The following is a 15,476-nucleotide window of genomic DNA, read 5'->3' on the forward strand; positions in this document are numbered from 1 at the left end:
GCTTTTGTAATTTTTCTTAAACGAGGATTAAGTTGAGATGGTGTTGAGAGAAGAGAGGTGCAAGGGTAGATTACAGGTGTGGTGGTGGATTAACAGGTGGGGTGGTGGATTAACAGGTGGGGTGGTGGATTAACAGGTGGGGTGGTGGATTACAGATGTTGTAGTGGATTAAAAGGTGGATTAACAAAGTGATCCTGAAAGCCTTGGTAATGTTACTCTCTGTTGTCTTTAAGATGGAATAGAATAAAACGCTATTAATTCTTAATCATTTATATGTCATAATGTCAGGGGAATCTTTAGGCGCCTTGATGCTGACACCGACTGACAGCTGCTGGCATTGACTTTCCTTGACTGACAGGTGTTGTTGATTTGAAGATGCTACCTGCTAACGGGTTGACTTCTGACACCAGCTTACAATAGAGAAAAGACAACCAAGATGGTTAAATTAGATTAGGTTGACGGAAGCCCTGGAATTTGGCTAGGTTAGAAAACTAATATCCTCCTTACACAACAGGTTAGCGTAACAAGGGGGAGCTATGTTGCGTCCTTCCCCTGACAAATCTCAGGTACTACTGTCGATCTTCATAACCACTTAACCGTCCTCACACTTGCCGCGGTGGATCAGGAAGACCGAAGCGTTCATACAAGAGACTCGCCTCAGGTAGCAGAAGTTATCGTAGGTCTTCCCGTCGCTGCCACAGACCGGAGTCTTTGTTGTGGGGCAAATCTCGGGGCATTTTCCTTTATACTCTGTCGTGAGGGATAGCCAGTCTAAGATTCACATAAACACAGAGCGAGTTGAGAAATGATCCTAAAATTTACGTAACATTTCTATTCTTTTATTATGAATTTTTGCTTTTGTTTTTAGTTCATGTTATCATTTCCATTGACTATCGACTCATATTGCATTATTGAGACACATTATTGGGTAATATATACAGTACATGAGCATCTATTGTGACAGTTGTGTGTGTGTGTGTGTGTGTGTGTGTGTGTGTGTTTATGGTGTGGTACTTGTTACAGGATGTGGTATTTGTTACAGGATGTGGTACTTGTTACAGGATGTGGTACTTGTTACAGGATGTGGTATTTGTTACAGGATGTGGTGCTTGTTACAGGGTGTGGTACTTGTTACAGGGTGTGGTACTTGTTACAGGGTGTGGTACTTGTTACAGGATGTGGTACTTGTTACATGGTGTGGTACTTGTTATGGGATGTGGTACTTGTTACAGGATGTGGTACTTGTTACAGGATGTGGTACTTGTTACAGGATGTGGTACTTGTTACAGGGTGTGGTACTTGTTACAGGATGTGGTACTTGTTACAGGATGTGGTACTTGTTACAGGTGTGGTACTTGTTTACAGGTGTGGTACTTGTTACAGGTGTATTGATGTGGTACTTGTTACAGGATGGGTCTTTGACAGGTGTGTACTTTACAGATGTTATTGTTACGGGGTGTGTTGGTATTTAGGTGTGTACTTGTTACAGGTTATTGTTAGTTGTTGTTACAGGGTATGGTGTCTGTTACAGTGTTTGTGTATTTTGGGGTGTGGTACTTGTTACAGGGTGTGGTGTATTTGGTGTGGTACTTGTTAGGGTGTGGTACTTGTTACAGGGTGTGGTACTTGTTACAGGGTGTGGTACTTGTTACAGGATGTGGTACTTGTTAGGGTGTGGTACTTGTTACAGGGTGTGGTACTTGTTACAGGGTGGTATTTACTTTGTTACAGGGTGTGGTACTTGTTACAGGGGTGTGATGCTTGTTACAGGATGTGGTACTTGTTACAGGGTGTGGTTACTTGTTACAGGGTGTGGTACTGTTACAGGGTGTGGTACTTGTTACAGGGTGTGGTACATGTTACAGGTGTGGTACTTGTTACAGGGTGTGGTACTTTACAGGGTGTTGTTATGGTGTACTTGAGGATGTGGTACTTTTACAGGGTGTGGTACTTGTTACAGGGTGTGGTACTGTACAGGGTGTGGTACTTGTTACAGGATGTGGTACTTGTTACAGGGTGTGGTACTTGTTACAGGGTGTGTGTTGGGATGTGAGTACTTGTTACAGGGTGTGGTACATGTTACAGGGTGTGGTACTTGTTACAGGGTGTGGTATGTTACAGGGTGTGGTACTTGTGCAGGGGTGTGGTACTTATTTTTTGGGATGTGGTACTTGTTAGGATGTGTATGTACAGGTGTGGTATGCTGGGGTGCTTGTTACAGGATGTGGTGTGTTACAGGTGTACTTGTTACAGGGTGTGGTACTTGTTACAGGGTGTGGTACTGTTACAGGATGTGGTACTTGTTACAGGGTGTGGTACTTGGGGTGTGGTACTTGTTACAGGATGTGGTACTTGTTACAGGGTGTGGTACATGTTACGGTGTGGTACTTGTTACAGGGTGTGGTACTTGTTACAGGATGTGGTACTTGTTACATTGTAATTACTACAGGGTGTGGTACTTGTTACAGGGTGTGGTACTTGTTACAGGGTGTGGTACTTGTTACAGGGTGTGGTACTTGTTACAGGGTGTTATTAGGTGTGTGTCTGTCTGACGTTAAGGGTGTGGTCTGGTACTCACTACATAATCCACTGTGGGCTATGGTAATGGTGTGGTCCTTACATGCAGCCACACCCAGACCTTTTATTCTTATAGGACTTCTCGTCGGAGCCACACACGGGATTCACATCATCACTACACACACAGATCAGGGTCCTCTCTGAAATGTGATGAGTGTGTGTCTGTCATGTTCACGTCTGTAGATCCATACTAACACTAACACTATTGTCTCATACTTATACTATTACCTCATACTAACACTATTGCCTCATACTAACACTATTGCCTCATACTAACACTATTGCCTCATACTAATACCACACTCATACAAATACTATTGCCTCATACTACTATTGCCTCATACTAACACTATTGCCTCATACTAATACTATTGCCTCATACTAACACTATTCCTCACACTTATAACTGCCACACACTTACCACAAGGACCGAGGTGCTTGAGGGTAAGACTTGAGTCAACACACTTGGCAACGGATAAGTGACAGTGGTTCGAGTATGTTACCTCGTCACTACCACATACTGGGTCATACTTCAAGGAACACTGCACATCGTCACAATGGCCGGCTGTACCTGAAACAATGAAGGTATATACTATTATCCCTACAGTACTGCCTCACACTACAGTACTGCCTCACACTACAGTACTGCCTCACACTACAGTACTGCCTCACACTACAGTACTGCCTCACACCACAGTACTGCCTCACACTACAGTATTGCCTCACACTACAGTACTGCCTCACACTACAGTACTGCCTCACACTACAGTACTGCCTCACACTACAGTACTGCCTCACACTACAGTACTGCCTCACACTACAGTATTGCCTCACACTACAGTGCTGCCTCACACTACAGTACTGCTCACACTACAGTACTGCCTCACACTCAGTACTGCCTCACACTACAGTACTGCCTCACACTACAGTCGCTCACACTACAGTACTGCTCACACTACAGTGCTGCTCACACACAGTACTGCCTCACACTACAGTACTGCCTCACACTACAGTATTGCCTCACACTACAGTGCTGCTCACACTACAGTACTGCCTCACACTACAGTACTGCCTCACACTACAGTACTGCCTCACTACAGTACTGCTCACACTACAGTACTGCTCTCACACTACAGTACTGCCTCACACTACAGTACTGCCTCACTACAGTGCTGTCACACCAGCACTGCCTCACACCACAGTACTGCCTCACACTCAGCCTCACACTACAGTGCTGCCCCACACTACAGACTGTCACACTACAGTACTGCCTCACACTACAGCACTGCCTCACAGCATGCTCACACTACAGTACTGCCTCACACTACAGTACTGCCTCACACTACAGTACTGCCTCACACTACAGTGCTGCCTCACACTACAGTATTGCTCACACTACAGTACTGCCTCACACTACAGTACTGCCTCACACTACAGTGCTGCCCTCACACTACAGTACTGCTCACACTACAGTGCTGCCTCACACTACAGTATTGCCTCACACTACAGTATTGCCTCACACTACAGTACTGCCTCACACTACAGTATTGCTTTCACACTACAGTACTGCCTCACACTACAGTACTGCCTCACACTACAGTACACTGCTCACACTACAGTACTGCCTCACACCAGTGCTGCCTCACACTACAGTATTGCCTCACACTACAGTGCACTGCCTCACACACTGCAGCACTGCCTCACACCACAGTATTGCCTCACACTACAGTACTGCCCACACTACAGTACTGCCTCACACTACAGTGTTCTCACACTACAGTACTGCCTCACACTACAGTACTGCCTCACACTACAGTACTGCCTCACACTACAGTACTGCCCACACTACAGTATTGCCTCACACTACAGTACTGCCTCACACTACAGTGCTGCCTCACACTACAGTACTGCCTCACACTGCACCTCACACTACAGTATTGCCTCACACCACAGTACTGCCTCACACCACAGTACTGCCTCACACTACAGTGCTGCCTCACACTACAGTACTGCCTCACACTACAGTATTGCCTCACACTACAGTGCTGCCTCACACTACAGTACTGCCTCACACTACAGTATTGCTCACACTACAGCACTGCCCTCACTACAGTATTGCTCACACTACAGTGCTGCCTCACACTACAGTACTGCTCACACTACAGTGCTGCCTCACACTACAGTACTGCCTCACACTACAGTATTGCCTCACACTACAGTACTGCCTCACACTACAGTACTGCCTCACACTACAGTGCTGCCTCACACTACAGTACTGCCTCACACTACAGTATTGCCTCACACTACAGTACTGCCTCACACTACAGTACTGCCTCACACTACAGTGCTGCCTCACACTACAGTACTGCCTCACACTACAGTACTGCCTCACACTACAGTACTGCCTCACACTACAGTACTGCCTCACACTACAGTCGTGCCTCACACTCACTACAAGGTCCGATGTGCTGAAGCCTAATGTATGGGTGGCGGCAGGTGGTGCGAGACAGTATACAGGGGTTGGAGTAGGTCGTACCATCAGTACCACACACGGGGTCGTACTGTTTGGTGCACGACTTGTAGCAGGGATGTGATTTAACTGAAACATAAATTATTTTGGACAGTTATGTTGTGGTCATCTTAAAAGTGTCACATTAGCACATGATATGACAATACCTTACAATAAAATAGGGAGCTACGGTAATGCCTGACACTTACTACAGCGGCCGTGGTAAGCCATGGTGAGGTAGGGATAGTCGCAGGTAGCGGCTTCCAGACAGCCTCTGTTGGAGTAGGTCCTTCCGTCAGTGCCACACACAGGGTGATAGTATTGGGCACACGATCTGGGACACCCGGGCGTCACTGAAATAGGTACTTGTTAGTGAACTGTTATCTGTTGACCTTATCGTGTACCAACACAGTAACATTTGTTGACTTATCCGTTATTTCCTTTATACTGAGAAGTTTAAGAGATGTTTGGTTACATAGATTCTCTTAAGGCCAAAGAATAATGTAGACAGACAGGCAAATGTTCTCACCGTCACAGAGCTGACTGGGTTATGGCCATTTATTCCTCTCGTGTTATATAAAGAAAACAGGTCAGTGAGCGAAGACGGCAAACACGTTACCATAGCCAGGAGACCAGCTTTCGGCTGGCACATCTGCCAACGTCAGCACGAGCAGCAGGGAGGGCGGCGTCAACATCATCGCTACCTTCATCATGCAGGTGTTGAGTGATCCTGCCGAGAAAACAACTTCATATCGCTACATGGTCTCTCTGTCTGCCTGTTTCTCTTGGCTACATAAACCCCTTCTCCTCCCCCCCTACTCCAGCTAACCACACCAACAGGTGTCAACTGGCACAATAACAACTGTGTTTATAATTAATAACTTATATGGGACAACTACAGCAACAAAGGTCAATATTAACCTCACTCTACAGCTGAGAGCAACAGCTACAAGTCTCACCTGATCTCTTCACTGTAACACTCCGTCAGACACCACCGTCAGCAGCAGACTGACCAAGAGCTGACAACTATTGGCGGTGGACGCTGGGCTGAGGCTCCGTTTTGTTAATTATCGATGCCACAGTAATTGACAGAGGTGGTCTTTGTTTATCGTCCTGGATATAAACACACCATTAACACATGCAGGCCAGCGAGTGTAACATCACGCGTGGCCCTGACGGAGGGTGTGGCTTGAGGTGTTTGTTGTGGCGTGAGTCACGGCCAGAAGTGTCTCTGATACTAGCTGTCATCACGGCCGGTAAATCTGTATCGCCTAATGGACTCGTCAACACCCAGGACAACCACAACACGGTATCTCTTGTAACTTCAACTTTACACTGTATAATAAAGTTACTTGAACGGGTAATACAACACGGCGAGGCTACAGAGATTATTTTACTAACCATTTAAAAACTTGTCACGTTCAATGGATGAGGACCCCTGCCTGCCCCAAGCCGCGATGCTGCCGCTGCAGTGAGAAATCCCATGCTTGTGACGCCATTTACCTCTTCGCTTTTGTTTATATTTTATAAGTTGATGGTGGGTTCTACAAAGTCTTCTGATGAGATGTGAAGAATTTTTATCCAGAAGTTTCTGGGATATGACGATTAAATAAAATGGCCACGGTGATAACCTTTGACCCATCTAGGTCATCATTTATGTGCCACCTCAAAATGTCCGCACAGTTAGTTACTATAACAGATTAAATTTGTGATGAACGTAAACTTTTGTTTTTGACGTCCGAGTTATTCTGAGAATATAATGATTATATTTTATATATTTTTTAAACTATTTATTATATATTAGAAAAGCCAAACATATGTTTTGGTTCCATCTAGTGACGAGACATTAACAACTTCACTTTAACTGTGTTATTCTGTTTCCCATAAGAGCTAAAACCGGACAATATTTACAAGAGGCTGGCGATACCAAAACGGACAAAATATGGGAGGTTCCTCTTAGGTGTGACCAACCAGGCACAAACACTTGAACAAAACTCCTCAAGCTGCCTCTGTTTAATTACCATCGCTCATGCTGCCACCAAGGACTTCAATTCTTTGAGGCTGAGCGGCCTCACCAGCAACAAGAAGGCGTGAGAGGAGACAATCGCTCATGGCTGCGCCTCCTACAACCTGACCCTCCAACGTCCAGATGGTGACAAGTGATGTGCGTCGCTAATTACTCTCTTCAGCCATTGCAGAACGCATCTTTTAAAGCAGGAGAAGTCGTCATCAGACACGATAGACAGCCAAAGTATTTTCTATCTTTTTTAGCCACAGAGAAGACTTGAGAGAAAATAAAATAAGATGAGGAAACTTGAAGAAAATAGACTTTGTTTGCTATATAATGATGCTGAAGGAGTTGGCTGTCGGCAGTAAGTTTGCCTCAAACTTTCCGCCGCTTTAAAGTTGGTATAGAACAAAACCATAGTAATAATTTACAATTTATTTGTCACACGGTGAACCCTGACACCAATCTATACAGGTTATCTGATGCTGACACCGACTGACAGTTGCTGGCATTGACTTTCTTGACTGACAGTTGTTGATTGAAGGCATCAATTGCAGGTGACTGACTTTAGATACCAGCTGACATCTACCAACTGATCACAGGACCTGACAACAACAGACAACACGTGAGCACAGACTGGTTGGTGGATCCACACACGCCTCACATAACTCTTCCGTTCCTATCATTATAAATTTTCCACCTATCTACTCTATGTTCTTATCTATCATTATTCTTATCTTACTTCTTGGTGGGTTAGAACAAGAGGAAGAGAAGATAGAGAGGAAGATAGCCACAGAGTCTTGTACGATAAGTGGAGTGAGTGAGAGCAACGTGCAGTAAAAAATCATGTAAGAAATGTCTTCATATACTTGTTCATGTCTACACACACACACACACGGTAGTGCTGCCGTCACTACAACACTCGGAGCTGTACTGTCTCGTATACAGTTTGCCATAGCTCTAAGCGTGAGCGGGAATATGGTGTGGACTATGTACCAGTTATTAACAATGTACAGCAGACTCACACTAACACAGGGAGCGGCGGTATTGCCTCACACTGAAAAGGTGTGGCAATGCATGCCCAGGACTTGCCAACAGTGCGCAAGAAAGACGTGGACGACCTCCCAAGTGGCTAACTAATCGATCAGTTGTGAAGATGATAAAAGTCATGTCTGACACTTACTACAAGGGCCGGGGTAAGCCATGGTGAGGTAGGGAGAGTAGCAGGTAGCGGCTTCCAGACAGCCTCTGTTGGAGTAGGTCCTTCCGTCAGTGCCACACACAGGGTGATAGTATTGGGCACACGATCTGGGACACCCGGGCGTCACTGAAATAGGTACTTGTTAGTGAACTGTTATCTGTTGACCTTATCGTGTACCAACACAGTAACATTTGTTGACTTATCCGTTATTTCCTTTATACTGAGAAGTTTAAGAGATGTTTGGTTACATAGATTCTCTTAAGGCCAAAGAATAATGTAGACAGACAGGCAAATGTTCTCACCGTCACAGAGCTGACTGGGTTATGGCCATTTATTCCTCTCGTGTTATATAAAGAAAACAGGTCAGTGAGCGAAGACGGCAAACACGTTACCATAGCCAGGAGACCAGCTTTCGGCTGGCACATCTGCCAACGTCAGCACGAGCAGCAGGGAGGGCGGCGTCAACATCATCGCTACCTTCATCATGCAGGTGTTGAGTGATCCTGCCGAGAAAACAACTTCATATCGCTACATGGTCTCTCTGTCTGCCTGTTTCTCTTGGCTACATAAACCCCTTCTCCTCCCCCCCTACTCCAGCTAACCACACCAACAGGTGTCAACTGGCACAATAACAACTGTGTTTATAATTAATAACTTATATGGGACAACTACAGCAACAAAGGTCAATATTAACCTCACTCTACAGCTGAGAGCAACAGCTACAAGTCTCACCTGATCTCTTCACTGTAACACTCCGTCAGACACCACCGTCAGCAGCAGACTGACCAAGAGCTGACAACTATTGGCGGTGGACGCTGGGCTGAGGCTCCGTTTTGTTAATTATCGATGCCACAGTAATTGACAGAGGTGGTCTTTGTTTATCGTCCTGGATATAAACACACCATTAACACATGCAGGCCAGCGAGTGTAACATCACGCGTGGCCCTGACGGAGGGTGTGGCTTGAGGTGTTTGTTGTGGCGTGAGTCACTGTCAGAAGTGTCTCTGATACTAGCTGTCATCACGGCCGGTAAATCTGTATCGCCTAATGGACTCGTCAACACCCAGGACAACCACAACACGGTATCTCTTGTAACTTCCGCTTTCAGAACATAAGAACGTGAAAATGGAGGAAACTGCAGCGGGCCTATTGGCCCATACTGGGCGGTCCCGTTTACACCCAACCCCTATCGCTCATATATCCATCCAACCTATGTTTGAAGTTATCCAGCGTGTTTGAGTTAATGATGATGTTTGGTAACTTGTACCATTCATCCACTACTCTGTTTCCGAAGCAGTATTTACCTATCTCGTGCCTAAATGTCGTTCTTGGTTGGATAATTTGAGTAACTTTGTTATATCACGTTTGTTAAACCCTGACTTCCATTTATACACCTCTATCATATCGCTCCGCACTCTACGTCTTTTGAGGGAGTGCAAATTAAGATGCGTTAACCTGTCTCTGTACTCAAGGTTCCTAATGTCCGGGATTAGTCTCGTCATTCTCCTCTGAATGCTTTCTAGAGATTCTATATCCATTCTGTAGTACGGTGACCAGATTTGAACAGCGTAATCCAAGTGAGGTCTCACAAGGGCAAGATATAGTTTTACGATGACCTCGCTAGTCTTGTAACTAACACTCCTTTGTATGAACCCAAGTACTTTGTTAGCCTTGTTTCGAGCAAATACACATTGTTGTCTTGGTTTAAGATTCCTTCTTATCATTACTCCTAATTCTTTCTCACAGTCGGATTTCTCTATATGAACGCTGTTCATGTGAAACTGGTTTCATTGTTTACGTCTCCAAGACTTAGTACGTGACATTTGTCTACATTAAATTTCATCTGCCATTTTGAAGATTACACGAAAAATTTGTTGAGATCTTCTTGTAGTTTTGCGGAGTCCTCGTCAGATTTAATTACACGCCCTATTTTAGTGTCGCCAGCAAATTTACTGCCTACCCCTTCATCTATGTCGTTTACATATATAATAAATAGTAATGGTCCAAGTACTGAGCCTTAGTGTACTCCACTAGTGACGTTACCCCAATCGGATTTAGTGCCGTTAATGCTGACTCGTTGTTTCCTGTTCTGTAACCACGCCCTAATCCACTTTAGAATATCTCCTCCAATTCTATGAGCCTCCACTTTACGTATTAGTCTTTCGTGGGGGACTGTGTCGAAGTCTTTGCTAAAGTCGAGATATACCACATCATAGTCGTGCTCATCATCCACTGATTCAAAAACAGTAGAAAAGTATGATAATAGACGTCAGACATAAATACCCACTTGTAAAGCCACGCTGGGAATCATTGGTCAATTTGTGTTTCTCGAGGTGATTTCAATGGGTGATGCAAGATGGTGCAACACGGTGAGTCTTCAGACATTGTTTATCTAAGAATTTAAAACCTTGTCACGTTCAATGGATGAGGACCCCTGCCTGCCCCAAGCCGCGATGCTGCCGCTGCAGTGAGAAATCCCATGCTTGTGACGCCATTTACCTCTTCGCTTTTGTTTATATTTTATAAGTTGATGGTGGGTTCTACAAAGTCTTCTGATGAGATGTGAAGAATTTTTATCCAGAAGTTTCTGGGATATGACGATTAAATAAAATGGCCACGGTGATAACCTTTGACCCATCTAGGTCATCATTTATGTGCCACCTCAAAATGTCCGCACAGTTAGTTACTATAACAGATTTAATTTGTGATGAACGTAAACTTTTCTTTTTGACGTCCGAGTTATTCTGAGAATGTAATGATTATATTTTTATATTTTTTAAACTATTTATTATATATTAGAAAAGCCAAACATATGTTTTGGTTCCATCTAGTGACGAGACATTAACAACTTCACTTTAACTGTGTTATTCTGTTTCCCATAAGAGCTAAAACCGGACAATATTTACAAGAGGCTGGCGATACCAAAACGGACAAAATATGGGAGGTTCCTCTTAGGTGTGACCAACCAGGCACAAACACTTGAACAAAACTCCTCAAGCTGCCTCTGTTTAATTACCATCGCTCATGCTGCCACCAAGGACTTCAATTCTTTGAGGCTGAGCGGCCTCACCAGCAACAAGAAGGCGTGAGAGGAGACAATCGCTCATGGCTGCGCCTCCTACAACCTGACCCTCCAACGTCCAGATGGTGACAAGTGATGTGCGTCGCTAATTACTCTCTTCAGCCATTGCAGAACGCATCTTTTAAAGCAGGAGAAGTCGTCATCAGACACGATAGACAGCCAAAGTATTTTCTATCTTTTTTAGCCACAGAGAAGACTTGAGAGAAAATAAAATAAGATGAGGAAACTTGAAGAAAATAGACTTTGTTTGCTATATAATGATGCTGAAGGAGTTGGCTGTCGGCAGTAAGTTTGCCTCAAACTTTCCGCCGCTTTAAAGTTGGTATAGAACAAAACCATAGTAATAATTTACAATTTATTTGTCACACGGTGAACCCTGACACCAATCTATACAGGTTATCTGATGCTGACACCGACTGACAGTTGCTGGCATTGACTTTCTTGACTGACAGTTGTTGATTGAAGGCATCAATTGCAGGTGACTGACTTTAGATACCAGCTGACATCTACCAACTGATCACAGGACCTGACAACAACAGACAACACGTGAGCACAGACTGGTTGGTGGATCCACACACGCCTCACATAACTCTTCCGTTCCTATCATTATAAATTTTCCACCTATCTACTCTATGTTCTTATCTATCATTATTCTTATCTTACTTCTTGGTGGGTTAGAACAAGAGGAAGAGAAGATAGAGAGGAAGATAGCCACAGAGTCTTGTACGATAAGTGGAGTGAGTGAGAGCAACGTGCAGTAAAAAATCATGTAAGAAATGTCTTCATATACTTGTTCATGTCTACACACACACACACACGGTAGTGCTGCCGTCACTACAACACTCGGAGCTGTACTGTCTCGTATACAGTTTGCCATAGCTCTAAGCGTGAGCGGGAATATGGTGTGGACTATGTACCAGTTATTAACAATGTACAGCAGACTCACACTAACACAGGGAGCGGCGGTATTGCCTTACACTGAAAAGGTGCGGGTACCACGCCCAGGACTTGCCAACAGTGCGCAAGAAAGATGTGGACGACCTCCTGCGGCTAACTAATCGATCAGTTGTGAAGGATGATAAAGCCGCGTTCGACACTTACTACGGGCGGGGCCGGGGTGTTTCACGGTGAGGTAGGGAGAGTAGCAGGTAGCGGCGTCCAGGCAGCTCTGTTGGAGTAGGTCTACCATTGCTGCCATTACCACAGGGTGATAGCATTTAGTACACGATCTGGGGACACCCGGGCGTCACTGAAACAGGTAATTTGTTAGTGAACTGTTATCTGTTGACCTTTATCGTGTACCAACACAGTAACATTTGTTGACTTATCCGTTATTTCCTTTATACTGAGAAGTTTAAGAGATGTCGGTTACATATAGATTCTCTAAGGCCAAAGAATAATGTAGACAGACAGGCAAATGTTCTCACCCGTCACAGAGCTGACTGGGTTATGGCCATTTATTCCTCTCGTGTTATATAAAGAAAACAGGCTCGGGGTGAGCGAAGACGGCAAACACGTTACTATAGCTAGGAGACCAGCTGGCTGGCACATCTGCCAACGTCAGCACGAGCAGGCAGGGAGGGCGGCGCCCAACATCATCGCTACTCTCTATCATGCAGGTGTTGGAGTGATCCTGCCGAGAAAAACAACTTCAGTATCGCTATGGTCTCTCTGTCTGCCTGTTTCTCTTGGCCACATAAACCCCTTCTCCCCTGTATCCAGCCAATCACACTAACAGGTGTCAACTACACAATAACAACTGTGTTTATAATTAATTAAACTTATATGGGACAACTACAGCAACAAAAGGCCAATGTTTATTAACCTATCTTCTAGCAGGCCGAGGAGCAAACAGCTACAAAGTCTCACCCCGACCTCTTTCACTGTAACACTCCGTCAGACACCACCGTCAGCAAGCGCATTCGACCAAGAGCCGACAACCATTGGCGTAGACGCTGGGCTGAGGCTCCAAGCTATATCATCGATGCCACAGTACGACACAGGTGGTCTTTGTTTATCGTCCTGATATAAACACACCATTATCACATGCAGGCCAGCGAGCGTACCATCACGCGTGGCCCGACGGAGGGTGGCTTGAGGTTTGGTTAGGCGTGAGTCACGCCAGAAGTGTTCTGACAGCCGTCAACACGGCCGGTAAATCTGTATCGCCTAATGGACTCTTGCCACACCCAGGACAACCACAACACGGTATCTTTGTAACCCCAACTTACACTGTATAATAAAAGCCATTTAAACGTAATACAACACGTTGGTGCTACAGAGATTATTTTACTAACCATTTAAAACTTGTCACGTTCAATGGATGAGGACCCCTGCCTGCCCTAAGGTTGCGCATGCTGCTGCTGCAGTGAGGAAATCCCATGCCAGACGCCATTTACCTCTTTCGCTTTTGGTTTGTATTTTATGTTGATGGTGGGTTCTACAAAAGTCTTCTTGGATGAGATGTGAAGAATTTTTATCCAGAAGTTTCTGGGATATGACGATTAAATAAATGGCCAATGGTGATAACCTTTTGATCTATCTAGGTCATCATTTATGCAAAAAAGCACCTCAAAATGTCCGCACAGTTAGTTAATTATAACAGATTAAATTTGTGATGAACGTAAACTTTTGTTTGACGTCCGGAGCATTCTGAGAATATAATGATTATATTTTTATATTTTAAACTATTTATTATATATTAGAAAAAGCCAAACATATGTTTTGGTTCCATCTAGTGACGAGACATTAACAACCTCACTTTTAACTGTGTTATTCTGTTTCCCATAGACAAACCGACATATTTACAAGAGGGCTGGCGATACCAAAAAACGACAGGAGGTTCCTCTAGGTGTGACCAACCAGGCACAAACACTTGAACAAAACCTCCCTAAGCCGTTGCTGTTTAATTACCATCGCTCATGATGCCACCAAGGACTTCAATTTTTGAGGCCGAGCGGCCCCACCAGCAACAAGAAGGCGTGAGAGGAGACAACGTTCTCATGGCTGCGCCTCCTTGCCAACCTGACCCTCCAACGTCCACAGATGGTGACGAGTGATGCGTCGCTAATTACTCTTCAGCCATTGCAGAACGCACTTTTTAAAGCAGGAGAAGTCGTCATCAGGACACGATATAGACAGCCACAAACCATTTCTATCTTTTTAGCCACAAGAAAAGACTTGAGAGAAAATAAAATAAGATGAGTAAAACTTGAAGAAAATAGACTTTGTTTGCTATATAATGACAAAGCTTAAAGGAGTTAGTTGTCGGCGCAAGCTCGGTTTCAAACTTTCGCCACCAGAAAGCCGTAGGAAATCAAAACCATAATACCATAATTTATTTTGTCGTCATTAATGGTGAACCCTGACACCAATCTATACAGGTTATCTGATGCTGACACCGACTGACAGTTGCTGGCATTGACTTCTTTGACTGGATAGTTGTTGATTGAAGCGCATCAATTGCAGGTGACTGACTTTAGATAACAGCTGACATCTACCAACTGATCATATGGACCTGACAACAACAGACAACACGTGAGCACAGACTGGCTGGTCGATCCATTACTATCGCCTCACATAACCCCTTCCGTCTTATCATTATAAATTCTTCTGACTCATCTACTCTATGTTCTATTTCATCATTATCTTATCTTACTTCTGGTGGGTTAGAAACAAGGAGTAAATAGAAGATAGGGAGGAAGATAGCCACAGAGTCTTGTACGATATGAGTTAAGCGAGAGCAACGTGCAGTAAAAAATCATGTAAGAAATGTCTTCACATACTTGTTCATGTCTACACACACACACACACGGTAGTGCTGCCGTCACTACAATGACTCGGGGCTGTACTGTTCGTATATAGTTTGCCATAGCTCTAAGGCAGAGTGGGAATATGGTGTGAATTATGTACCAGTTACTAACAATGGGCCAAGTGACCACACCTGACAGGAGTGGCGGGTATTGCCTCACACTTACTACAATACAGCGGCCGTGGTAAGCCATGGTGAGGTAGGGATAGTCGCAGTGCAAGTGGCTTCCAGACAGCTCTCTGTTGGAGTAGGGTCCTTCCGTCAGTGCCACACACAGGGTCATAGTAT

At 44.6% G+C, this 15,476-nt stretch overlaps 1 protein-coding gene and 1 long non-coding RNA gene across 2 annotated transcripts; both read right to left on the bottom strand.

Moving 5' to 3' along the window:
- Positions 1-592: 592 nt before the first annotated feature.
- Positions 593-9,288, bottom strand: LOC121863100 (serine protease inhibitor dipetalogastin-like). The gene is made up of 8 exons (XM_042361599.1): positions 9,028-9,288; positions 8,688-8,798; positions 8,278-8,421; positions 5,706-5,816; positions 5,296-5,439; positions 5,030-5,176; positions 2,999-3,148; positions 593-750 (listed from the first exon to the last, which is right to left on the bottom strand). The coding sequence occupies exons 2-8, from the start codon at positions 8,779-8,781 to the stop codon at positions 593-595; spliced, it is 948 nt and encodes a 315-aa protein (XP_042217533.1). The 5' UTR covers positions 8,782-8,798; positions 9,028-9,288.
- Positions 9,289-11,718: 2,430 nt separating this feature from the next.
- Positions 11,719-15,403, bottom strand: LOC121863115. Its single transcript, XR_006088342.1, has 2 exons — positions 15,355-15,403; positions 11,719-11,903 (listed from the first exon to the last, which is right to left on the bottom strand). It is a non-coding gene; the product is annotated as an uncharacterized LOC121863115 (long non-coding RNA).
- Between the last annotated feature and the right edge of the window lie 73 nt (positions 15,404-15,476).

The sequence above is a fragment of the Homarus americanus genome, unplaced genomic scaffold (genome assembly GCF_018991925.1).
Source record: "Homarus americanus isolate GMGI-L3 unplaced genomic scaffold, GMGI_Hamer_2.0 scaffold54679, whole genome shotgun sequence".
Lineage (NCBI taxonomy): Eukaryota > Metazoa > Arthropoda > Malacostraca > Decapoda > Nephropidae > Homarus > Homarus americanus.